This window comes from Hippocampus guttulatus, chromosome 1 (assembly GCF_054856545.1).
Source record: "Hippocampus guttulatus isolate MCC_2025c chromosome 1, RoL_Hgut_1.0, whole genome shotgun sequence".
Lineage (NCBI taxonomy): Eukaryota > Metazoa > Chordata > Actinopteri > Syngnathiformes > Syngnathidae > Hippocampus > Hippocampus guttulatus.
The window spans coordinates 8,344,671-8,371,622 of record NC_141261.1 but is presented as its reverse complement, the minus strand read 5'-3'; the positions used below and the strand labels follow the sequence as shown (position 1 = coordinate 8,371,622).

The following is a 26,952-nucleotide window of genomic DNA, read 5'->3' as shown; positions in this document are numbered from 1 at the left end:
CATGGCTGGACATTGAAGCCATTTTATTCCCGGTACAAAGATGATGAATATAAGGATGAAGTTGAAGTTGACGGTAAATATCATATTTACCGACAATTTTGTCACATTGTCACTATTCTGCGTCACTCTTGCGCTTTTGCGTGTATCACACACTGCGACAGGATTGGTACCGAGTCACGAGTGTGGCTGCCACAGTCTTGTTTTTTTGTTTTGTCACGTTTTGTATTGATGTCTGTTTTTATCCTTTAATACATCACGATGAAGCATTAAAAGCCCCCAAGTCACCACTAAGATATGGTTATCCTCTGCCTGGTCATATTTTTGGGGGGCACCTATCTGTTGCTATTTGCAGAAAAAAAAAATCTCCTATTCATTTTGTTTTTTTTGTTGTCAGGTTAGGCTTGGAGGTGCTACAGCCCTGTCAGAAATCTGTATAGCCCCTCAAGCATTTTGTTTGATATTCTTAAATATATTTCAAAATTTCTCAACACCCCTATGTATCCATCAAGCCTCCCTTTATCTCCGAGAGAGAAAACAAATTCCGTGTCTTTTGGTTGCACTTTTTATTTTATTTTTGCACTGAGATGGCACAAAAACCCCACCTAACTAGACCGATAAAAATAAAATCATCTCAAGGAAGTATGTCGAAGGGATGCAGCTTGATTCATAGACAAGTACGTTGGGGAGGAAATATGTTTAGTCTGAGTTTATAGTGGAAGTTAGGAGAGTTTTCACATTGTAAGCCATTTAAAGGATAAATTGTGTGGAAAATATTCCATTGTTTTGGCATTATAATTTGTGGTACATTTATGTTAATATTGTTTATTACTTGCTGTTGTTGACTGCGGTAGGACTAAGGCCCCGTCCTCCGCAAATAGCGGGGGTCCACTGTATTGGTTTGTGAAACATGACGGTGTTTCAGGAGCATCTGTACTGACTGTCCAGGTGCACCCCCTCGTACAGGCTAAGTTTGGTGGTCCCCCAGCTGAACACATTTCCCTGCACCGTGCTGTTCCCCTCACATGACATCTGGTTGCGAATATTCGCTGTGCTCAGCACATAGTCCCACACGTTCACGTCGGTGAGTTTTCCCACAAAGGAGTCGGTGTTGGAGATGCCCAGCAATCCGTCCTGGTCATTTCCAAGGATGAACAACCCCCCGGGGATGATTGTGTAACCGGTTTTTAGGTAGCGTCGCTCCCCCACCATGCCGTTGACCCACAGCTCGACACCGCCAGTGCGGGACGTCCATGTGATGCAGTAGTTGACCCAGCTGTCGGACTTGACGTTGTACGGCAGGTTGACGAACTCATTGCCGATCCACAGGCCCACCTCCTTGGCGTCCCTGTCCTCGCTGATGGTGATCATCAGCTCGTTGTGGACGCCTTCGCCTGCGTAGGAGATGACGTTGTGCGTTCCCTCCTTTTCAGAAAAGACGTGCATACAGATGGTGAAGGAGTCGAGATCCATCGGATGGCTGAGGTGGGCCTTTGCGTAGCTGCCCAAATTCTCCCACAGGAAGGTCAGCACCAGAGGAAACAAAGCTTGACGTTCTAATGAAAACAGAGAAAGACACCTCCTCTATTTTTACAGGTATTGCTGTTGGATCTGTTACTGAGCCAAGGCATTAGAAAAACCTCACGGCACACCATCAAACAAAAACGTCCCAAAAGCATAACAACTACAGTCATGATCTCGTCTCAATTTACTCACAAATACCGTATTGGCCCGAATATAAGACTGTGTTTTTTGCATTGAAATAAGACTGGAAAAGTGGGGGTCGTCTTATATTCGGGGTCTAAACATTATACCCATACACGACGCTAGATGGCGCCAGATATCATTGAAGCGAATGCTAAACTTGACTCCCCAGGCCAAAGTGAACCCCTGTCACGAAGAATAAAAATAAAAATAGCGGTAGCACGAAGAAGAAAAAGACAAAATAGCGGTAAGAAAGAAAAGAGAAGAAAATAATAGAAGAGATAACAGAAAATGGAGAAACGTAGCGACAATCTGGAGAAAAGTGGGTCGAAGATCGGCCAGGTTAACCGTCAGCTGAGGATAAGTTATGATGTAATTTACGTTTCAAAAACCAGAAACCATTCATTTACGAATGTGATTGCACTTTAGTTTAAATGTTCAGATATTAAGATTTGAATGAGGCAAAATAACATGCTTTTTCTCTCAAATATATTGTTATAATCATTTGTTTCAGATGTACTGTAATTATTTTCTGTATAAAAATTAATTTGGTGTTCAAAAAGTATTTTTTTAAACTTGAGTCTTGAAAAAGAGGGGGTCGTCTTATAATCAGGGCCGTCTTATATTCGGGCCAATACGGTATACTTATTCAGTGTGCAATCTCCAATTGAAAACAAAGCTATGAGTGCATGAATGGCAACAGGTGGATACACAGGTTCATCAAATCCTCTGCCATCTCTTAGTAGAATTGTTCTGCCAGTCACGATGTGTTATTGGCATGGATCGCAAATGGGCAAAATGGCAGTGGCCACAATTTATTTATTTTAAAAAGTTATTCAAAAAAGGTGATAAACATTCAATATACGTGTTTCATGTAAAATGGGGAGAAATGGGTGGAAGAATCCCAGAAAAAAACGGGGAAATCCAAAATATATAAACATATTTAAAAAGAAAGAAGGAAAAAGATAAAATGAAAAAAATCTGCAGATATGCTAATCGGCGGGTGCCGATCTCAGAATGTACGGGGCCGACTATAGTTTTAAATTGTAATATCACTAATCACCACTAGATGGCCGATGCTATTGCTCCATCTTACCTGGCGAAGTGGGAGTCTGGCAAATAAGGTCAGCGCAAAGTTCAGTGATTATTTGTACCATACGTTCACAATGTTGAGATTTTGCAGGGTTTATCATTGACGGCATAGCAGTGCACTGTCGAATGATGGGAAATGGATGGATTTTCCTATTGGTGTTTGTGCAGGTTACTTCCTGGTTCATGGAGGATGCGGCAGAGCTGGGCTGTGCCATTATGATTCTGAGGGGTAGACTGGACTGTTGTTGCCGTAGTGACTCAAAGCTATTGTACATTTCCAATATTTTAAACCTGCTAGCAGCAATCAGTTGTCAGTTTGTGTGCTTTAAACTGGAAATAAATGAACTCACCATATTTGCTTGGCCGCGAGCTATGTCGTCCACCTAAGTATACACAGACAACATACAGTAGAACAGTAACGAGTTAACAAGAGTGCTTGGATTTTGATTCAGGCATGTACAACTTGTTGTATGACCAAAATGTCACTCACCTGAGTACAGGTTTTTCCCAATAGACGTGATCAGGCCTTCAATTTTCCGCAGCTTGGATTCAATTTCATCTTGTCGGCAGAATGCTAGTGAATTGAAGGAACACGGCAAAAATTTGTCTCAATCTATTTTCAAATGAAAGTGTTGCAAAGTATACAGGACACGAAATACACACATCCTTTCCCAAGTCGAGGAAGGAAAGATGACTCCACCACTCGGTCATTTAGAGGCTGAGCAATGCGGTAGTCATTCCACAGGGTCTTATTATAGATGTCCATCAGTGTGCTCTCTAGTTTTCTGATCTGGATGCAACAAAGGCAAGGAGAGGCAGCTTAATTTATATCGTGCATTTCATACACAAGGTAACTCAATGTACTTCACTTCATTACAAAACAATATTCACAGGCAGAAGACAACATTTGAAAACAGAAACATTTTGGGAATTTAAAAACAAAGTAGAGGCATGAAAAAGGTGGTTGACTAAAATTACTAAAATCCCATACAGCGCAAGTGCATTTTTTAAAATAAAAATATAGAAATGCTTTAGAAGACCATAATCATATGTTTGGGGAAAATAATGCATACATTTTCGATTATAAAGCATTTTCACGTGGGGCTAACTTCAGTTCTGTGGCAGCTTATTTCATTTGCGTGCAGCAGAACAGCTAAATGCTGACGCTCCACAAATTGACCTGATTCTGCAAACCTCAGAACCCTAATGGGTTCATATTCCATGAGCATTCCTATAATGTATTCAAAACCAAGATTATCCAGTGATTTATAGACCAAAAGCATAATTTTAAAATTATTCTATAGCTGACTGGGAGCCAATGTAAAGCCTTTAGGCTGGGCCTAAAACATTATGTTCTCATCTCTTTGTTTTGTTAAGAACCCGAGCTGCAACGTTCTGAATTTGCTGCAGCTGTTTGATGCTCTTCTGAGGGAGTCCACTCAGAAGACCATTACAATAAAAGACGACAAAAAATACAGTTTGACACTGAGACAGCCTGTGACTCGATTTCTTATAAAGCTTTATAAGAAAAGATTCAAATAGATTAAATTCAAATGTGTTGTACTTGTAAGTTAAACACAACTGAACTCTAACTTGGAAATGTACTTAAAAAATAGTTTTAGCCACTGTAACAAACACAAATTGAATTCAGTGATTCTTTTCACACACCGCTAGAGGGAGCGCATCCAGTAGGTGCACTCGTGTCTTCCAATTGAGCCTACCTGGTTATGCGAAAGGGTGATGGGTGTATCGAACACTGTCCAGAGGATGCTCTCATAGCAGGGCGGTGTGGTGAGTGAGCCCTGATACCTGAAGAAATGGTTGAGGTTCTCAGGGAGCATGGAGCGCACGTCGAGGCTGGAAATGTTCATGGATTGACCTGCCGCGGGTCATTTAGGACACATGGGACTCAAAAACGTCTTGTGAGTGCATGCCCGTGATATTTCTCATGATACTCACCTGCATATTTGATTTTGGCAAGGTTGGAGATGAAGTCACTGTAGTAGGTGTTCTCAAAATGCCCATCCTGAAAGTTGAGTAAAATAAATAAATCCCAAATGACTTTTGAACGGGAGGCAGGGTACATCGCCAGACTGGTTGCCAGTCAATCACGGGGCACATTCACACCTATGGACATTTTAGAATGTTAAATTATCTTAATAGGCACATTTTTGGAATACTGTATAGGAGCCAGATTATTCCGAGAAAACCCTCGCAAACTCAATATAGAAAGGCCAGGGCCGAAATTTGGATCCTGAAAGTTAGAACTGTACGGCAGATGTGCTGACCACATACTGCCCAGCGTAGGAGGTAAGAGAGAAAAACAACATAGTTGCACAATAGCAGTAAAAGTTACTTGATGGCGCTGCTTGCAATGTGTGTGTCCATCATAGTGTGCATGAACGGTGACCTTTTCAACAAGAGAGTCACGATTAACTCTGCCTATTTTAAAGCACACACATAATCAGCTAGTCTTGTTTCTCCACTATAATTATTTCTAATTATTACCCACCACTCCTCAGCGTGGGCCACTCATATCACAAGGGATGATAAGGGCTTTGTTGCCATAGCGAAAGACACATCAACGCATTCTTTGGGTCACAATCTCTCTTGAACTACTTGAAATCTTATTAGGTTTATATTAGCTTAGATTAGCTTTTTCCTGTAGATAGATGTCGGTATCTTCCTGTAAATGAAAAGAAGAATGGCAAGACAATGACCGAGATGTGTTTATGTGCAGATGGTCAGTCAAAGAAGCAAAAAATAATACGTACATCGTAGAAAAAGGCGAGTACTGCCAGCCCGTCTGGTTTATCTCTGGCTTCCATGAAGCTCTTGTACTTGTCTGAATTGTAATGGACAACATGGAGCTGAAAGACAAGGAGGAACGGCCCAAAAAATAACAAGGGGACCTTCTATTTCAGCACAGAAAAAAAAATGCACTGTATGGAACATATAGTTAACATTATGTTATTTATAAATATTAAATGTATGCATATTTTATTTAATGAATCAAAATAAGATAAGAAAACCTTTATTGTCTCACAATTGAGAAATTTGCAAATAAATTATAAAATTTAAAAAATCAATCAATAAATAAATAATGCATAAATACACAACAAATAAATAAATAGTAAATAAATGCAAAATGTTTAATGTATAGGTTAAAAAAGATCTTGTGTTTTTTTTAATGTGTTGTACAAAAAATTCATGAACCATTTTCCTAATGGTATGAATTTAAAAAATGACTGGAAAAGAAACTGGAAAAAAAAAAACTTAATGCGCGGTGGGCCAGATTAACTAACAGAGTAGGTCCTACTTTGCCAGCCGCTGCTGTTATAGGCACTGTCACTTTGACAAATTGATGTTTTTGCAGCGTGCAGGATGTTTGCGTTTCACATCGCAAGCGCTGTCACCACTGAAGCGTGTGCTGCACAACGACGCTGTCTGCCCGTTGCTTCTCTCAGTGAAGGTGGGCTGCATCTGAATGTTTTATTTGTTCTACCTCTGCCATATAGCGGATGCCGTCGATGGTGTGCTCTGCTCCGCTGGCCTCCAGGTCCCAGCCACCCCAGTGAAGATGCATCTGAACAGCGGTGTATTTTCCCGGCATGCCCTTTGTGATCTTCATGGTGGGTGGCAGGTCAATTTGGACTGATTGGGGAGTGGGAAAAAAAAGGTTAACTATTATTATAAGTACAACAGATGCAAGCAGTAGGGACAGTTGGTTTGTTTAGCTACACCGCTAACTTTCATGTGGGTTCCAACCGTACACTAAAAGTGGGAATAATACATTTACAGATGTTGAAAAGAGAGAAAAGTATCGATTTTTGTTGTTCAGGAGCAGAACTTTCTTATGGGCTCATCATTTGCTACTGTACTATCGACTTACCCGAGTGTCCATTGTTGGACATGAGAAAAATTCCTGTCTGAGCATCATATCCACTCAGCTCCAGCTGCAACATATCCGGATTGTGTCTCACGCGGCGCCTTTGGATGTCAATTGGGGACTGCTTTCTACCCCCACACGCTGGGTACTTGGTCGCCCAGTGCATCTGGTCCAAATCTCCCTCTATGAACATCAAATGTTAGTCATGAATGTACATTTTCTGCTTTGTCACAAAGTTGCCCCTTTTACATCTAGGACAATTGACAAGGCTACTTTTACACTCAGGAATATAAGATAAGATAAGATATCCTTTATTAGTCCCACACTGGGGAAATTTACAGCCTCCAGAAAAAAAAAAAACAAACACCGTCCAATTAAGTGCAATATAAATACAAAATGGATAAATCGCAGTGCTATTTACAGTTGTTTTCCACATCATTCAATTATTAAATATTATTGTTGCTATTTTTTATTATTCAGCAGTCTGACAGCAGTTGGTAGGAACGAGCGTCTGTATCTCTCCTTCTTGCAGCGCGGGTGTAACCGTCTCTGGCTGAAGGAGCTACCTAGTGCTGTCAGGGCGGGCTGGAGAGGGTGGGAGGGACTGTCCATCATAGCTTTTAGCTTAGTTAGCATCCTTCTGTTGCAAACCTCCTCCAGAGTGTCAAGGGAGCAACCCAGGACAGAACTGGCACGTAACATATGTAGAATAGGCAAAAAGTAGCAGTTAAGTGTGTTTATGCCCTTGTTTACTATACTGTATATAGATTAGACTACATCAGGAAAGTCTTAATAGCGCTTCACATTTTCCATATTTTGCTGATAATTGAACACTATAGCTCATTTCCCACCTCAAAATTCTACACACAGCACAGCATTACGACAGTGTTATTATCCATCCATCCATCCATTTTCCGATCCGCTTTATCCTCACAAGGGGATAAAGGCGGGGGGACACCCTGAAATGGTTGCCAGCCAATCGTCGGGCACACAGAGACGAACAACCATCCACGCTCACACTCACACCTTGGGCCAATTTAGAGTGTTCAATCAGCCTGCCATGCATGTTTTTGGAATGTGGGAGTAAACCGGAGTACCCGGAGAAAACCCACGCAGGCCCGGGAGGAACAAGCAAAAAGGCTGGGATCTAACCTACAACCTCACAGTGCAGTTCAATATTTCATGGTATGATATCACCGTAGCGTTAACTTTTGACATTTTCCATAAATTTCACCCAAAAGCCAAATATCCCTAACTTTTTGTGAGCAATGTATGTCAGGTTTGGGGATGCAAAATATGTCTGCTTGACGCCTTATGCCAAGTCATCAAAGGATTCATCAGGGAGTCACTCTGTGTGCACAATTATGGGATGTTTGTTCTCTTTTTTTCCTCTCAAGAAAGATTAAACAAGTTACAGTCAGAGCCAGGACTTGCCCAACTTGGTTATGTTGCAACTCATCATTGTTTCCCAGCAGTGTAACAAACCAGATGGTTGCTATACATGTTCCGTATCTAATGAGTCATTATTGTGAACATTATGATTATGCTCATTATTGTGTTCATAATAGGATTAATAATCCTTATTATTATTATACAAGCAGTCGAAAGCATCTGACTTCAGGCTTCACACATCAATTTCGGAGGTACCAAATGTACCCCCCCCCCCCCCCCCACACACACACCAATCCCCATCCGCCTCCTTTCCTTCATCACTTCACCTTAGCTCGGGGGTCGGCAAACGGCGGCTCTTTAGCCCAAGTGACCCCCCCTAGAGGTTTTTCAAAAATGGTTGAAAATGAAAAAAGATGGGGGAGGGAAATATATTTTTTCTTTTAATATGGTTTTTGTAGGAGGACAAACATAGCACAAACATTCTTAACGTTTTCCAATTCTGTAAAATGTATCGAATAAATATTTAATTTCAACATTTCTGTCAACGACGATTTGTGTCATAGCCTGCGACACACGTTTCGATTAGCAGGGCGGGATGCCAGGCAGGTGGCTGTTGTTAAAAAAACAAAAAAACGGCGTTTCATGTACAATTATTCACCGAGGGTCGTGGCAAAGAATGGGAATCTGGAGGGTGGAGTGAAAGGTATTTGTTTTTTGGCCTCATATGCCTTTTTCAACATTTTGGGTTGCCGACCCCTGCCTTAGCTCTAAAGTGAATATGCCAAATGAACAACAGCCTACCTTTGTACGTCCAGTGTATGGCGTCATGAGGGATCCCTGAGGGGACGACACCGACCCAAAAAACAGCGAGCAACACGCAGTCTCGTAGCATCGCTGCGTCTCTGATTACTCCTCGCACGACTATGACACCTCGAATGAGGACTGCGTTCCACTTTTCAAGTGAGAGGATAAAAGGAAGTGCTTCAACCTCTGCAGAAACCGCCCCAGAGGCAGGCCCCCCCCCCAGTGACGGGACTTTTCATTCAACTTTTACTGGGCGCAGTAAAAGTGAATGATCGTTAGGTAACAGCATCGGAATAGAAGCACGATAAGTCTAATTATTATTCTTTCATTCTAAAAGTATAACAAAACGAACCGACAAAGCTTTCATAATGTAAGAAAGCAAGTGTCCGTGTCAGCAATTTTATCATTAATTAGTGAAATGTGTTTATCTTTTCAAAGTGTTAAAATTTAACGAGTTGGCTGGAATAATTATTAAATGGGGTCAATATATGATTAAGACGATCTTGTTGGCAATACTTCAGCACTTGTAGAACATCTCAAAAAGTGCTCTCGTCAAGGGTGTCCTGTCTTCGCCCATCTCCATATCTGTTTGATATCGAAGTTCAATTGAGCTCCTTGCAATAATAATCCAGCAAAATACACAACGCAGGCAAGACAGAATTGACCTTCAACCCGTATTGTTTTGTGTTTTTTGTTATTGTAAAGTGTCCTTGGGTGTCTTGAAAGGCGCTTATAAATAAAATCTATTATTATTATTATTATTTATGAAAACCAAATAACCTTTTTGTTGTGTAACGCATCTGAGCCAATTCCAGTTTTGCTACATCCAGACCTTCGGTAAAATCGAAAATCTTTGGTGACAATTAGCAAATCTTTTATTTACAGATGTGTGTTGAGAGACGACTGTAATTTGTTCAATGAATGTGCTTCAGACTCAAAAGACGCATGTCACATCATCTTTCCCCCATTGTAATGAATAGAAATGCCATTGATCCATTCTAGTCCCCCACTCGCCCAAAACACAATTTTGTAATGTGTTTTTCAAAGCGCAAACGACACTCAATACAGTGCTATTTTTCTATTACTATATATATATAAGAACATAATTAAATTGAAATAATTAAACTCTTTGTGCATCATGATTTGGTGTTCCCAACAGCAGTACAATACAGTCATGTAGATGAATGAAGAAGAGTTTGGCACAACTACTGCAAGAGGCTCAATAATTTGCAATAATATTAGTTGTTTTTTGCAGAGGATAAATAATATATGTCTATGAATATCATTAGACTGTCTCTGTACAAGTATTCCTCCACTATTTCTGTTCAAATATAAGTTCCTAAAAGTTTCATATAACACTGCCACAAAGATGCTATAATTTAGCCCATCTATGGCATTTCCCATTATTCGTGAGCATCGGATCGGCAAATTATGGAGTTGTTTTAATTTGTCATTTTAAAATGTTTAGGTTGACAAACTCTAAGTATGAGTGGCAATGAACCGCTTTTAGTCTCTTTTTTAAAGTTTTGTTTGCTATATAAAACTGTTGGTTGTTGTGAAGTAAGTCAAGTTGAATTAATTGGCACCCTACAGTGATTGTGTCTCAAAATTTTGCTTGCAAAAAAAATAAAAAATAAACGGTCAAATGGCAGCTTCTCAAAAATCTTTGGGTCGCTCTTAACTGTGGATGCAAGTCCATTCATGCATATTGTCACTTGGCGCATACTCATGCAGTTGATTTTGAAGTTTCCAGTTGACTTCAAGTGACAACACGAGTTAATAAATATGTACGCACACCCACAGGAGAACTGGCAGCGAACAATGTGATAGCCTGCTAGTTAGAGCACGTCCGATACCTCCACCTCAGATGCCAGACTTGTGAGTGTGCTGAGGAAGAGCAAATAGAAAGAGCATTTTAGGAATATTCTTTTACTGTCTGGACAGAGTCATGTTTATAAAAAATGCTTCCTACACTAATTATCCTTGCACAGCACAAGCTTCACTTCACTTCCCTTCACCTTGTTGAATTGTCCCTTGAGGGGCAATTTGGTTTGCACTATTGACAAGTATACCACAAAACAGTCATATAAACCAATTATAATAATAATAATAAATTATGATGATGATGCGTCATAAATTGCAGCAAGTGCACAGACATAAAACAAGGTAGCTCATGAACCGTAGCTGCAATTAAGTAAAGTGCAGTGCATGGTTTATGATACAGAGAAAAAAAATAATGACAGCCTACTGGTCAGCATGTGCCTCATCTATAATAGCTGTGTAAAGTGCATTCATATACAGTGAAATATAAAATCAAAAAGGGCCAAATGGACTACTGGTCAGCATATATACAATAGTTGTAGTGGTGCAGTACACTTAGAAAGTAAACTTAGATCTGTTTTTGGTAGCTGTGGGAATAGTTAGGTGAAGGTTAGAAGGAAGAAGCTATTACTGTACTCCTAGTTCAGAGGGTGGGTATCATCCTGATGAATGGACTTTGCGTAGCTACTGAATATTAAAAATTTCATCCAGGCTGCTGAAATTCACCCCAGATACTTTGGAAGCTGTGAACACAATTCTTCCGAAAGACTTCTTGCACATGCAAAAGGCTCATTTAAAGCATGGTTGAACATTTTCATTGGGTTTTTAATCTACTATTCAGCGAGCTTCCTCGGACAAATAAAAAGCCCTTGCTGACCTTTTGTGCAAATCTTTTCGCAGTTCAGATCAATTTTAAGTTTGTCATCACTTACGGTGCCGAGCTATTTGGACAAAATTCCATTCACTCCTACTTGCGGTGATATGTTTTAGAGAAAATAAAATCTAAAATCCAGACCACTAGACACACATCTAGACCAACGGAATGCAAAATGTTATCAACAAAAATCTGATGCGGTTCGAATTGCCCTCAAGATGTTTGTACTAAAGATTAAGTATAAAATAGCTCTGGCATCTTGAACACCGCTATTATTTCTAGAAGCAAATTGTAGAGGGTCCAATAGATTGAAAGCTGGGAACACTGCCGAGTGCTTTGAATGAGTAAGAGTGTAAAAAATGACAGGTTACCATTTGGCAAGAGCTTTAATGCCTTAATTCAGGAAACTGCGAGTTGATGGGGCAAGCAGTGAAACCACAAGAAGTTTCTGCACTTACCCAAGGATTACTTGATGAAAGATACTAGATTCCAGTGACCACAACTTCATTGTAAGGCACAGGTTCCCCAATGTTTGTAGCTTCGATCCTCCCCACTGAAAAAATTTGGAGCATGAGTCCACCATTTACATCCATCCATCCATCCATCTATCCATTTTCTGGTCCGCTTTATCCTCACAGCGGTCGCAAGGTATGCTGCTTCGATCACCAGGCCCCCCCCCCCCATTTACATTCAGATAGCAAATTACATTTGGAAAGAACACAATGGAAATCAATACAACAAAACAAACATATTTCAACAAGTAGTTGCCAGGGTATCAGTTTACTCAACCATCTACTGCAGGGATGGTCAAAACGAAAAGCTGAAGGGAGCCACAATTTTTCATCACTGCTACTCGGAGCGGGGGGGGGGGGGGGGTGCACATCGAACTACCGTACTTCAACTGAGAGGCTGTTAAAAAGCATCAAGACGTTCCTGATATTTTGAATTGCAATGGAGTTCAAATAGGATCTGCAATGAATATTTCATCATCCGAGATCATAAAAATTACTTTTTTTTTAATGACAAAAGAGATGCAAAGTCCAAACTGTTCCTCATAGCCCAGGCTTGCTTGCCAGTCAGTCATAGGACAGTGCCGTGTGCCCCGAGGGCACAAATAAACAAATGAACATTCACAATTGCATTCACACCGACATACAATTTAGCAGCTTTGATTAACATAATGCACATGTTTTTGGAATGTGGCAGAAAGCTAGTGTGCCCAGAGAAAATGCATGAAATCACGGGGAGGGCATGCAAACTGCACACAGGAGGGCCAGAGTTGAAATTCTCAGAACTTCTGAAGTGTAACTAACAACGCCAGTTCAAAAAGGAATTGGAAGAAGTAACACTTACCCTAATTAAATCCTTCCTCTGTTTAACATAAAAAGATGAAGGCCCTTACATCCTTCTTAAAACTCTTAAAACAAAGTGATCATTTTCCCAGGTTGGTAAGCTATGTACCAGGCAATACTGAAAGGTTGAAATAAAAGTTTGTGGTTTAACGACAACTCATTCCTAGAGGTCTCATATGGCCTGCATGTGTCTACATGTGTGCTTGTGTGTGTGTTTTTATATGTGGAAAGAGTCGATTGAATCACAAAATGATCAAACAGCACACCTTGATTTAAGACCCTCACAATTGAACTGGAAGCTTGTGGCCTCTCTGATTGATTCCAGTTGTTCTTCGGTTCTGTTTGTTGCTTATTGTCCAAAGCAAATATGGGCAAACCTTTGAGCTCAATTTTGTTTTTAAAACAAATGGGTTGAGTGGAGACCAGACAGCTGGCATGGGCTCCAGTACTCCAGTGAATCAGATAATGGAGGAATGAACGATAAAAAACAATTTAGCTAACCACTTATGTGATAAAAAATGCCCTGATTCATGCAACAAATATCACATGAATCTATAAAATAAAATGCTCTTTGGGCAGATTAAAGAACAGAGTGGACCATATTCGCCCCATGAGCCATACTTTGTCCACCGCTGAGCTAACCACTGATAAACAGCAATATTTGGACAGCATGAAAGCTAACAGATTTGATGATGCTATGCGCATGCCAGGAGATGTTCACTGTGTCCTCAGAAAATCACACGGTTTGTCTTGACCCGGAGGACAATCATAGTATTTAAACTGTCTGGTACTTTAACGTTGTTACTGAGAAATGTCATTTCAGGTCATTCAGTGTCACACATAGAATTAAAGCTGTGTAATGGTCACTTCAAAAAAAAAAAAGGACTGTGACGAGTGCTGCAGTAAAACGGCCACACTTAAATGACACAAAAGATGAAGAGGTGAGACGCAGGCTAATCTAGCTATACATTAGCTCACTAAGCCTTTAAAGCAGTGACTCCCCAAGTGAGTTTGCAGGCTCCCTCAAATTGCAAATAAAAAGAAAATCACTGACTCAAAAGAGTTCAGTTGTATTTACCTTTTAAGTTCAATACATTTTCTTTTAATTTTTAAAGGGGAGGTCAAGTCAAAAAAGTTTTTATAATTTTTAATTTTATAAAATGTCTTTATAATAATTTGTTCTATGAGCCCCCAAATACTCTAAAGACGATATTCTGATTCATATTGTGTTTGTGGAATATGAATTAAATTAAGGGAACTGCGAAATTGTCACTTGCTGTCGACTAAAAATGGCATCACGGTGCCAAATTTCTCAAGTAATGACCAATCATGGCTCACGGGAATTCTGGGTTTGGTCATGTGACATTCACAAGCTGAGCCCTTAGGCTTTGTGATGTCATTTTCAGGCGACAACAAGTGGCAGTGCAAGGCAAAATGGCGGTGCCCTCAGATGGATTTTTCTGTTCAATTCATATTCCACAAACACAATGATAATCACAAAACCATGTTTAGACTAGTATAGATCTATCTATCTATCTATCTATCTATCTAGCTAGCTAGCTAGATAGCTAGTTATCTAGTTAGCTAGCTAGCTAGATAGCTATCTGGCTTGCAAAAAAATGCAGGTTGCTAGTTTTGTTATGGTGTGTTGTTGAAACAGCTAACAGTTCAAGTCAGAGTATATGAACATGACTTGTTGTCTTAACACTTCACATCACAAAAGCCGATGGGCGTTTTAAGTTCACCCACACCCTGAGATCACATTTAAGTCATCAAAGCAGAAGGAGTAAGGAATTTTCAAAAAGCAGGCAATGTTTGTGTATGGATGACTTGCACTTGCTGAGGCACCACACCACGACATCTAACCAAATATAAAACAGACTGAGACGGACAAATGGAAAAACATATTTCATGGCCACGAAACAGCCTACCTCACTCTGTCTGTGGATATGCATGGGCAGATCTGTGATTGCTTTTCAACTGTGGGAGAGCAGTTCCAGGAACATTTGTTCAAGGAAGAGCCACATGAAACAGATAAACAAATGGGTCGTGAACGTTCACTCACACATCCATGTTGCTTTATGGTGATGACCCACTGTATCACACCAGTGAAGAAGATCCAAAGCATTTTGCAGATTGATGGTAAAAGTAACACGTCCGGCACCACTGAGCTGATTCAGTTTCATCAAATTACTCAATTTCTTTTCTACCAGCAAATTACTGAAACACTACAAATGTCCGGGATTTGCTTCATGATAAAACAAATGAAGGAGAAAAACAATCTCAATATGTACAGGTATTATGTTTATGCTTGTGAATATTTTCATTCATCCAGGTCATTTCATTCTCAGGGTACAGAACTGATCACAACTGGATAGTTGTGGTTGTCTGAGATGTTTCACTTGACATCCACGCAGGCTTCATCGATTCATGGATCAGGCTAGCTTAGACAGCACCAAAAAATAAAATCTAAAAATAAATTACTGCTAATCAATAACATTATACACAGGCTAGTTATATGAAAATTAAAACAAGTATCTGAAATGCAGTCCCTTAATACACTTTTAATTTAATATTCCAATATTAATATACAATATCATGACTTTATCTTGGAAAATTGACAGACTTTGTTACTAGCATTAATATTTTTAAAGGTTTCTTTGTTCTCGTAACATTGCAATCTCTTTCTCAGAAAATAGGCAATCTATTCATTCCTTTGGCATTTTGGGGTACAGATGGTCGTTATGTTGATTTGGTATTAGGATTAGAAAAAAGGTCTCCGTTATAATGAGTCTCTGGGCCCAGAATGTTTGCGAACCCATGTTTTAGTTGGATTTCTCTTTTCAACGTTTGCGTCACTGAGAGCAATCGGACTGCAGATGGCGCAGTCACACAAAGACCAGTATGAGCATGAGCATTATTGCAGCAGTCACAATCAACGGTTTTTTCTATACCATTAAAAAAAAGTCATTATTATTTGGACAATTTTCGTTGTCTTCATACTTTCCCCACTTGTACATGTATAAAAATAAATACTGAATGGAATGAGACCTTTTCCAAATTGAACTCATCCTTCCATATTTCACTTTGTTCGACCTATTAACACTATTTCCACTTCACAGTGTCAGCTCATTCAGGACATTGTATGGACTCTTACCATTACCTAAATCCCCAAATTTTCACAATAAAGTTCACTGATTAAAAGATTTTACATAATTGCTTCGTCCCTCCACATAGCTTGACCAATGCATTTCTCCTTCAAGATTTCAAGCTCGGGCGGTGTGTCAGCCTCACAGTGCAGAAGTGCAGGGTTCGATTCCTGCGTGGAGTTTTCATGTTCTCCCCGTGCCTGCTTGAGTTTTCTGCGGGTACTCCGGTTTCCTCCCACATTCCAGAAACATGCATGGCAGGTTAATGGAACACTCCAAAAGTCTAAATTGTCCCTCGGTGTGACTGTGAGCGTGGATGGTTGTTGTCTCTGTGTAAACCTGCGATTGGCTGGCAACCAGTTCTGGGTGTACCCCACTTACTGCCCGAACACAGCTGGGATAGGCTCCAGCACGCCCCGCGACCCTTATGAGAATAAGCGGATCAGAAAATGGACAGGTGGATGAATGGATTTCAAGGTCATTCAGGACATCAAATAATTATTTTCACACTCTCTTAATTCCATTTTTTTTCGTTGTTGTACATTTTCTTTTCCATGTAAACATAGAGTGTTTTCATTGGTTTGTTTTGGATGCAGTTCACAAACTGCATAGTCACGATGAATGTTTCTAAAACGCCAGTGTTGTATTGTTAACACTTCAAGGGAAAGGAAGTGTCATTGCCACTCCAAACGTGACCACAATAGACACGTGATCAACTGCTGCGTCGGAGAACCCCTCCCCAAGCCCCCTGCTTCTCTGCACGTCCTCGTCCTGCGTCGCCTCTCTGCACGTAGCACTTTGAGCCAGAAAAGTAAAATAAACTACAATTCCCATAATTCACCAGAAATAAAATCGTTCTGGTAGAAACCAAGTCAAGTGTATTGGCCACCTTACTGCTGAACGTCAGCGCTTCCGCCATATTGGATGTGGCAGAGGTTCATTTAACTGATTTTCATGAATCTATTTGATATTCAGCAATTTATATCAATTTAGCTGCTGATAATCACAATCACTTGAGTACCATTCTGACTGCTTTCTTATAAAAATGAGAGCACTTAGAATGAGAAAAGTTAATGAAGCAACCCACAACCATCAGAATATTGTCGTTACTTCACTGCAATTTAGTTCAATCGGAAAAACGTCTTTGTTTTTTTCCATTAAAGTTTTGAAATAATGAAAAAAGTAAAAAATTGGGAGATGCTGAAAATAGTTCCCAAGATGTGGTGAATGATCTCAACAGTTATAAAATTGTGAAATAGGAGGGTGAGTTAAATTAGGAAAATGTCCCTCACAGCCCAAATGGGGGTAATGTATTTATTTTTAAAAAGGGAACCTTTATTTGTAACGGAATAATAAGGCATCTTCACCGATCTCATCACTTAGACATGTCCACTAAGGAGGCACCGTCGACGCACGGTTGAGCGCGAAAGTTGATATCTAGGTAGAACCGTCTCGCTCGCCATCAGATCACGTTCGTTACTCGCGCATCTTCGAGACACCCACCATGGCGAGCATGTGCCCCACCTCGCAGTCGTGTCCCGCGTGACAGGGCACCAGCCAATGGCGTGGCTCCGCGGCTCGGTTCTGCGTCGATGCGGTCCACTTATCATCGAGCCCGGCACGTCACGAGCGCCTTCCTCTCTTCTGCCTGCCCGCACGACACAGCCACCGACGACACTGTCCTTGCACACAGCTAGGCCGGAAAGGTAATATCAAAATCCTTTCAACGACGTCTTTTGGTCTTTGCAATACAGCCACTTTGTTTTTAGTGTCACATTTCCGTCTTGTTTTATATCATTTTCTTTCGTCGTGGATTAACGCTATCGTTGCGCTTTTCATCCTAATAAACGTGTTGCCCTTGACCATTGTATGCCGTTTCGAGGACTGTCTGTCCAGATTTATCTGATGGTGCTCGGTGGGCACCGTAGTGGGCAGCCCGGCGACTATTTTTAAAACGACACTGTCAGCTGGCGTGGAAGCTCCCCAGCCCCCACTTTTTTTTAGAACTGCGGTAGGTGTCAGAAACGGGCGTCATGTTGCAAACTTCCCGCAGTCTCTGCAACAAGTTGCGGAACCCTTAGATCCAAAACATGAGAGCGTTTCGGACACATTTAGAGGCGACACCAGTTACTTGCCGCATTCTTGGCGGCCAGGGGGTTGGTTTGGGGGCGGGGGCGTGTCGACCAAACGCATTAAGTCACTATTATTGACTGTAGCGAGTTAACTACATTTTTGCCGATACAGGAAGAAAGAATTAAAAGAGAAGAAAGCGCGTTTGATTTTTGGGTGTCACGATTCTGTTGACATTTTTGAACACACATTTCTCGCGAATACGGATGTCGTGCAAATGTTCTGTCAGACTGTCAAAGATTGATGCCGAGTATTTCTGTACATAAAAAAGATGGTATGGGAGCTGCATGGCACATAAATCCGATGCATGATGGTTAATTTACGGCTGCCATTTTGTGCTGCCATCTTGTTATGCTTCCTGCAATGATCAAGCAATAATCCAAAGGGAGCTTTTGGGAGCAAAATTTTGAATTTCAAGGAGACGATTACGAAAACACCTTAGTAATATGTGCATTGACGGAAAGATGTTTCACTGTACAGTATAATACAACGTCTTGAAAGTACATTTTTAAATAGCCGGTGAAAAAAGTACAGAACAACTGAATGCGTCTCATTCTTGCGATTACTACAAATCAAAGAGAGAACACCTTTTACTTGTCATGTCAAGTGAAGACAATAAAAACTGACTTGACAAGACAATAAAAGCTGACTTGACTTCACTTGACATGACAAGTAAAAAGGTGTTCTCTCTTCGATTTGTAGTAATCGCAAGAATGAGTCGTATTCAGTTGTTTTGTACGTTTTTCACCGGCTATTTAAAAATGTGGCGCTTTCATTTTTACACTGTTTAGAGTGTAGAAATACATTTGAATTGGATCAAAATTTTGCTCATTAAAAATGGTTGGCTAAAGGGTGGGGGTGCACAATTAACATTTCATAACATCATTATAGGGAACCTGTTTTGTTTACAAATTTCAGTGTATTTTATGAATTCCAAACCAGCGCTTAGTATAAAAAGAGACAGCCTAATACCAATGCTGCATGAGCAGCGGCTCATGCATTCAGAATCAGAATGGCCAGAGGGTGTGTTTTGTTTTGTCACTGGTTAAAATCGATGACAAACAAACAACGGCACAGTAAACCCCTCGGCCAAACAGTCTGGTTCTGTGACCTCCATTATTTGCTTTTCGAAAGTTAACCAAGTCAAGGATAGATTAAACCGTGACTCTGGCCTCAGGACGGTATCAATTTAGAGATACTATTGATATTGCCATTTTGTCGCTTATTGCATTATTTATTTATTTTTTGTGATTGTTATAGAATTTTGCAAAGACTGAGCAATCTCTTTTTGTGTGGTCAGACTAAGCATATTTATTTAGCTAAGCCACACCTCGCCGTAAATCCTACATCTGCTTTGCTGGGCAGACTTCTCTCAGTGCTCACACATAGCACACATGGTAACGCATAGAAGGTGAAAGTAAAACGAAAAAAACTAAACATTTTTGTGTTGTTGTATGTGATTTGTTATTTAACTGGGTGAGTATGAGATGACCAAGCAAGAATGCCTTTGTGCTGACCGCTCAGCCTGTTGTTGTGTCTTCAGATCCAACCCAACCATGTCCATCCTGAAGATCTGCGCTCGTGAAATTTTTGACTCCCGTGGGAATCCCACCGTGGAAGTTGACCTCTACACCAAGAAAGGTACTTGTACGCCTGAAACTATTCTTGTGGCGTCTTTTGTAAGACGGGAAGTAAAAATTAACCTGAGCTAACGTGGTAGCACAAACATGTTGTCCCGCTTATAATTGGGAACGTGCTTGTGTTTAGAATTAACCAATCACATTCAAACTTATGTGAGCTGCTTACTGCTCCTTTTGCAGTCGGGTCATATTTGTTTCTCGCCATTACCCCTCACAGTTGCCAATTTCAGGCCTTCCTGGTGAGCTCAGATTTTGAGTATGTGCAAATAGCTCATGTAATAATATCACCAATGCCTCACAGTACTGTGTCACTATAATGAGTCCTGTATTAGAGCACAGTAAAAGTAGCTGTTACGCACTAGCCACACATTGAGGTGAATATTGAGTTCATGGCAGCGACCTTGTATAAATGATTACGCAAAGGCAATTGCAGCTGAAGGGACCTGATGATAATGCAAAGCAGGTGGAACCTCTTCTTGCATTTACCGGAAGCTACATTTTGACGAGAATGGCACTTCTCTTTGGTTAGTCAAACACTCTTGAGGGCTGAAACAAAAGACGCAGCTCAATGAAAAGTCCTGGGAATGTCAATGAGGCAACCTGAATGACCACTGACATGGAAGGCCCTCGATACATGGCTCACAGCTTTGTTTTCCATCTCATTTGGATAGAATGGCTGCCAAGTACTCCCCGTTTACTGTAAATGGCCTTTTTGCACTGTGAGGAGATTTCCTTTCATGGCAGCCAGGTCTGATTTGCCATCTTTGCAGTTTCGATGACGGCATGTCCACCATACAAGCGCTTGCATAAGCAGCCACTCAAACGTAGACGCTGTTGTGTATGTTGTCGCCGTACTCCTGTGATTAAATTTCAGCAGCTCTGTGAAGCCGTAAAGGATGATCTTGATGAAAGGAATACACACGATTTTCCCAAAATTGCACACTTGGCCCGCATGGCCGCCGTGCCCCCACCACTCCAAGCATTAAATCCCCTCTAATGTCGGTCCGCTGGGCAAACTGAATAGATTGACATCCTTTCACAGATGGACTGCACATGCTCAGTTGATCCCCAGGCTGGCCCCGTTATATAACAGCGTAATGCAGCACAGCCAGCACAATTTTCCACCTTTACATGGTCCATTTGTCTTTGCAGGGGGTAACGGGCACCTTGTTGCGCCTTCCCAAAGAGTGAGATCAACTTAATTCATAAACATATCTTACTGAGATTTTATCATTCACAAGCATCAAGTGTAATACAGCACATGATAAAGCACATGATTCACTTTTGCATTGGGAGTGCAGGAACTGTAAGTTTTGCGAGACATCATTTATTCATGAAATGCATTTCAGTGTGTATTAACTTCACACTTATTTCCAGGCATGACAAAGCACTTTTAAGTAACCCCCCCAAAAATGTGCCCCTCTATTGCCCAGGTCTTTTCAGAGCTGCAGTGCCCAGCGGTGCTTCTACGGGCATCTACGAGGCTCTGGAACTCCGCGACAATGATAAAACTCGCTACATGGGCAAAGGTAAAAAAATAAAAATAAAAAAAATTAAGAAAATTATAGACTATGATGACTTTGCTCCTTTTCCACACTGTTCCCACTCATATCTTCGGACCACGTTTATCCCAACTCCTCTATTTCTTGTCTTCCTCCTGTCAGGAGTCAAAAGAGCAGTAAAATATGTAAATGAATTCTTGGGCCCTGCATTGTGTAACCAGGTAAACAAAAGTGTGGAATAAAAGTTGTAACTAACAATAGCGCTCAGCGCCGAAGCATGAAGAATGGAGTTTTCTTTTGAAACTAACCTTGGCAAGCACTAACAGAGGTTCATAGTACAATGGACATTGCAGTTTAGAAGCTTATCCGTTTCAACACAATACTGTACACAGTATGTTACAAGACAGTTAATCAACATGATACCAATCGTGGAAGGAAACCACACAAGCGCAAGGTATTGCACTCCTGGTGACACCGAATTTGACAATGCCTGCAATCTATCCTCCTTGTCAGGAAGGTGACGCAAGTTACATCCATGTAAAATAGCGTCTATAAAAAAATGATACTGCAAAGGAAAGACAAAATACATCGTTCTGATTATAAATGAGGCCATATTAGGGATCGAGAAAATATAAAACTGATTTGCAAGACTCATGCCGCACAACTATAAAGTCCAGGATCGGCCGGACATGTATTTTATTTATGACGCAGGTTTTTCTGCGGCCAGCTTCTTTTGTTTACTGTCAAAACTACTATAAGGTCCTCATATGAGAGGACGGCATGTTCCGTTGGTAGTCCCCCCCCCCCCCCCCCCTCCCTTTGCTCTTCTGCACGGTCTTCCTCAGCCTGGGTCAGTTATGGTCTGCTTGTCCTTTGCAGGTGTCTCAAAAGCTGTTGAGCATATCAATAAAACAATTGCACCTGCACTGGTTAACAAGGTAGGACCATTTATTATCTGACTCATACTGTCGCACATCACATCCCCAATAACAATTCCTTAAAGTCACACACAAATCTTAGTGTACCCTTGGTGTTCGCTTCTTGGCGGAGTGACAGATGTGTCGTATTAACAAAATTGAGTTTTGGATTTGAAAGTTTAATCATGAGATGCTGCGACTCTCCTAACTGTTTGTGTACGTTTTGCCATATTGACCAGGAATTAACATACCTCCTTACATTTTCAAGGTCACCTTCAACATATCATAAACATGTTTTATTTCTTCTTTTTTTCGGAATCCAGAATGTGAATGTCACGGAGCAAGAGAAAATTGACAAGCTGATGCTGGACATGGATGGAACAGAAAACAAGTGTAAGATGTTCAGATCCTGTGCCACCTATAGTACATCCAAGCCTGCGTGGGAATCAATGATTGAACAATACGTTTTTGTCTCGCTTCAGCGAAATTTGGTGCTAACGCCATCCTGGGCGTGTCCCTGGCTGTGTGCAAGGCTGGTGCAGCTGAGAAAGGCGTGCCGCTCTACCGCCACATTGCTAATCTGGCTGGCAACCCTGACGTCATCCTCCCCGTGCCTGTGAGCTAACAATTACGAAAGTCAAGAAAGGGCAAAATACTTAGTTGGACATCATCAAAGTTGGTGTTTCGCAAACCTTTATTTGGCCATGGCACATATTTGACACGAGAAAAAATAAGCATGGTGAAACAAATATCACAGAATGTATATATGGTACTCCTGATGAAAAATTAGGGATATGTGGCTTATGTTGTGATTTAAATCATATCTCCATCGGGCGTACCTTTTAGGCCTTCAACGTTATCAATGGCGGCTCCCACGCCGGCAACAAGCTGGCCATGCAGGAGTTCATGATCCTGCCCGTGGGCGCCAGCAGCTTCAAGGAGGCCATGCGCATCGGTGCCGAAGTATACCACAACCTGAAGAATGTCATCAAAGAGAAATACGGCAAAGATGCCACCAATGTCGGGGACGAGGGCGGATTCGCACCCAATATCCTGGAGAACAAGGAAGGTGAGAGCAAACTGTAAATGGCAAACCGTTCTAAAATGGCCTTCAGGGAGCTACTTGGTTTACGTCTGGCTCCCGGTGGACTTATGATTACTAAATAAAGACTTCAACTTGAGTGCATTTGTTGCCTGCCTGTTAGTCGATGTGCTAAAATGGCAGCTACGTCAGTGTAAACATATGTTAGTTATCTGTGAATGTCTCCGGTATATATTTGCAACATACCAGGCTTTAACTCTCATCATAATGTGTTTTTCATGATCATATTAAAGCTCTGGAACTCCTCAAGAATGCCATTGGCAAGGCCGGCTACACTGACAAGATCGTCATCGGCATGGACGTGGCCGCCTCCGAGTTCTACAAAGGCGGCAAGTACGACCTGGATTTCAAGTCACCCGATGACCCAAACCGCTACATCTCCTCCGACAAGCTTGCCGACCTCTACAAGAGCTTCGTTAAGGACTACCCGGGTGGGTGATAGACATATTTGTTTGTGTTTTCCATCTTGTAACACGTTTAAAGCCGTCCGGGCCCAGAAAACTGTGAAACTTTAAAAAAAAAAAAACTTTTGTAATATTGCTTTGCCGTCGAACTTAATTGCCTAGGTCATTTTGTAACATTATCCCAAAACAAGAACACAACAAATTAAACATTAAGAGGCCATTTGCCTCAATAAACGTTTTTTCAGCAAGCACTATACATGTAAAAGTTTTTTAAATTGTTTGATTAAATCATTAATCTGCCCTGCGATTGGCTGGCAACCGATTCAGGGTGTCCCCCGCCTACTGCCCGAAGACGGCTGGGATAGGCTCCAGCACCCCCCGCGACCCTAGTGAGGATCAGGCGGTTCGGAAAATGGATGGATGGAAATCATTAATCTGTCGTAAATATATATAATTAAACCATCAGTCAGAATTTTAGCGTTAAACGTACATATTTATGAATAAAGTGGTTAATTAAAATGACATAAGTAATCATGAACATAAAATTTAAACAAATATAAATAATTTAAAAATACAAATAGAAATAATTTTAAAATAAAGTTATATTTTACATGGACACACTTTTTAAAAAAAAAAATTCCGAATGCCTAATCTACAAGTGGCCTGGCTCTGTCTTTTTACACAATCCAACGTTGCCCTTGATTTCCAAAATGTCCCCACCCCTGTACTCAACATTGATTCTCCACAGTCGTGTCCATTGAGGACCCCTTCGACCAGGATGACTGGGAAGCGTGGACCAAATTCACTGCCGGCACCAGCATCCAGGTGGTGGGCGACGACCTCACCGTCACCAACCCCAAGCGCATCGCCAAGGGCGTGGCCGAAAAGTCCTGCAACTGCCTGCTGCTCAAAGTCAACCAGATCGGCTCAGTCACCGAGTCCCTGCAGGCGTACGTGTTCACGCTGCAGTCAAGTTCCATCTTGTTGCTTCAAATGCTTGTTGGAAACAAAGCTTATGTTGTGCGTGTGTGTGTGTGTGTTTTACAAACAGCTGCAAGTTGGCCCAGAGCAACGGCTGGGGTGTGATGGTCAGTCATCGCTCTGGAGAGACCGAGGACACCTTCATCGCGGACCTTGTCGTCGGTCTCTGCACTGGACAGGTGCTGCAGCCTATACTAATAGTTGAAGTGTGAATACACAACTGCTGGCTGGCAACCACTTCAGGGTGTATCCCGCATGCTGCCCAAAGACAGCTGGGATAGGCTACAGCACGCCCACGACCCTTGTGAGGATAAGCCGATCAGATAATAGATGAATATACAACAAACTGTGAATCCAAAGCAATTGAATGTCATTTCAAAACCCTTCTTTTAGTCATACCTTTAAAAAACTCTTACATTGCTGGCCCTCACAGGTGACATGGAGATTTGCCTTCTGCTGCAGTCACTGGCGGTGAAAGTTTTTCAAATAAAATGGCTTGCAGATAATTTAGTTTTGAAAAACAAAATGCACCCCAAGTGCCGCAAAGGCTTTCCTCAACTTCTGCTTTGAACTCGGGTTAAACTTAGCTTCTCCTGGCATGTGTAGCTTCTTCTGACAGTCGAGATGTATCGCTTCGCAATTCAGTATTTCCGTGGACTATTATTGTACAGCTGCACTGTCCTGTTTAGACTGTGCTTTGTCACCATCTTGTGGCGTAGTAGGGCAGGTCAAGGCATAGCAGTCATGAATTGGTGAGTTGCTCACCAAATAGTCTGAGATCGTATCTACCAGAATAAAACAGGGGTAGGTGAATTCTTGAATCGTGAACGGCTTGTATTCAGGAGCAATGCTGTACTAGTTCAACACCCATGGCCTTCTGCTTCTTGAAACTTGAATGCGAATAGTCAAAGTTCACATCCCCCGGCTGCAATAACGTCCGATCAAATGTGTCTGTTTTCAGATCAAGACTGGCGCACCTTGCCGATCTGAGCGCTTGGCCAAGTACAACCAGCTGCTCCGGTAAGTCAGCCCGGAAATACACAATTGGGCGTTGATCGCAGTCATTTTGACAAAATGTCCTCTCCCTGATTCAGGATTGAAGAGGAGCTTGGTGACAAGGCCCGTTTCGCCGGCCAGAACTTCAGACACCCCATCTGAGCTTGCACGGTCATCCTCAGGCTTCTGTGTGTTCAACGCCACGCAAAGTCGCTTGCCTTGTCCCACTCTGCGGCCTGCGGCATGGTGAAGTGTCAAGCACCTCCTCAAAGTATGCTTTAGCTCCTGAAAAATAATTCTAGTAATACTAATGATAATCCCTTCTGTGTCTACATGTGTCTGAGGTGCCTGTGTAGCTTCTTGTGAGTTGTAGTAAATCTTGGTGCTCTACTGAGTAATTGAGCTACTCTAACTTTACTACTTGTCTCCAGCAGTGGAAAAGGGTGTTATATGTGCAATGTGTCTCATCCGACAAATGTCTTGTGTTGCTGTAAACGTTGGCACAAATATATAATAAAAATATAGTTTGAAATGGCGGTCTTTGTGGCTCCTTTTTTTGTTTTTTCAAATTAGTATTTTGCACACCATTGCTCAATGGTTTTTCTGGTTGATTAGCCCACCGGTCCCTCATCTTACATTTCTTCCCAGCAGATAGAAGTAAAATATGTATGATGTGCATCTCTCTTGTGACTGCTCGTGTCTGTCACTGTGACATGTTTGATGTAATTTGAGTACCACTGGGAGGCAGAAACATGAGCACAGTGCTCCCTCTTGGGGATGCCATTTCTGTCTTTGAAGCACTTGGAGTCTCGTTCTTTTAATGGCTTACAATTATTTTATTTACTAGGATAAATAAAGGCCTATTCTCAAGCAGTATGACAACTTTGAGGGGGGGGGGGGGTTCTCAGCTGTTCACTAGTTTGAAACTTAGGTCAAGCTTCTTTTGGTTCGGATGAAATTTAGGAAATGTCGTTATGGGCACAAACACACTACCAAACATAAGGGATACGCATTTGCTTTAATGGAAATTACTGGACCAAATTCTAAAAGAATGAACTACCGATAGATGCTTAGAGTGGATCTGTTTTTACAGCATTTGGACCTTGCGCCATCTAACGGTCACATACGAACAGTACATGTGATGAATTCCTTGCACGAAAGATCACAGAGGCATTGGAACTTGTCTCCACTATGCGCAAGGAAAAA

The 26,952-nt window shown here is 41.4% G+C and overlaps 2 protein-coding genes across 3 annotated transcripts; one reads left to right on the top strand and one right to left on the bottom strand.

The window, feature by feature from the left end:
• Positions 1-2: 2 nt before the first annotated feature.
• Positions 3-9,015, bottom strand: ca6 (carbonic anhydrase VI). Its single transcript, XM_086107475.1, has 10 exons — positions 8,876-9,015; positions 6,686-6,865; positions 6,299-6,447; positions 5,568-5,663; positions 4,753-4,819; positions 4,515-4,672; positions 3,457-3,583; positions 3,284-3,367; positions 3,144-3,176; positions 3-1,553 (listed from the first exon to the last, which is right to left on the bottom strand). Exons 1-10 carry the CDS (start codon positions 8,964-8,966, stop codon positions 919-921), a joined length of 1,620 nt encoding a protein of 539 aa, XP_085963601.1. The 5' UTR covers positions 8,967-9,015; the 3' UTR covers positions 3-918.
• An 8,598-nt stretch (positions 9,016-17,613) lies between these two features.
• Positions 17,614-26,282, top strand: eno1a (enolase 1a, (alpha)). 2 transcript variants are annotated; one of them, XM_086107428.1, is made up of 12 exons: positions 17,614-17,780; positions 19,748-19,845; positions 21,278-21,373; positions 22,226-22,284; positions 22,587-22,656; positions 22,746-22,879; positions 23,110-23,332; positions 23,599-23,796; positions 24,518-24,719; positions 24,821-24,929; positions 25,712-25,770; positions 25,845-26,282. In XM_086107428.1, exons 1-12 carry the CDS (start codon positions 17,635-17,637, stop codon positions 25,906-25,908), a joined length of 1,458 nt encoding a protein of 485 aa, XP_085963554.1. In that variant the 5' UTR covers positions 17,614-17,634; the 3' UTR covers positions 25,909-26,282. The 2 variants fall into 2 exon arrangements, with proteins under 2 accessions (XP_085963554.1, XP_085963562.1); XM_086107436.1 differs by lacking the exon at positions 22,226-22,284 and adding an exon at positions 21,509-21,567.
• Positions 26,283-26,952: the final 670 nt, after the last annotated feature.

Coding starts and splice junctions, on each gene's coding strand:
- ca6 (XM_086107475.1), bottom strand. CDS start 8,966: ATGCTACGAGACTGCGTGTTGCTCGCTGTTTTTTGGGTCGGTGTCGTC. Junction 4,673..4,752: donor TGCCAAAATCAAATATGCAG/GTGAGTATCATG, acceptor GACCCGCGGCAG/GTCAATCCATGAACATTTCC. Junction 1,554..3,143: donor CTCGCGGCCAAGCAAATATG/GTGAGTTCATTT, acceptor TGTTTTCATTAG/AACGTCAAGCTTTGTTTCCT.
- eno1a (XM_086107428.1), top strand. CDS start 17,635: ATGGCGTGGCTCCGCGGCTCGGTTCTGCGTCGATGCGGTCCACTTATC. Junction 22,657..22,745: donor GGATGGAACAGAAAACAAGT/GTAAGATGTTCA, acceptor GTCTCGCTTCAG/CGAAATTTGGTGCTAACGCC. Junction 23,797..24,517: donor CTTCGTTAAGGACTACCCGG/GTGGGTGATAGA, acceptor GATTCTCCACAG/TCGTGTCCATTGAGGACCCC.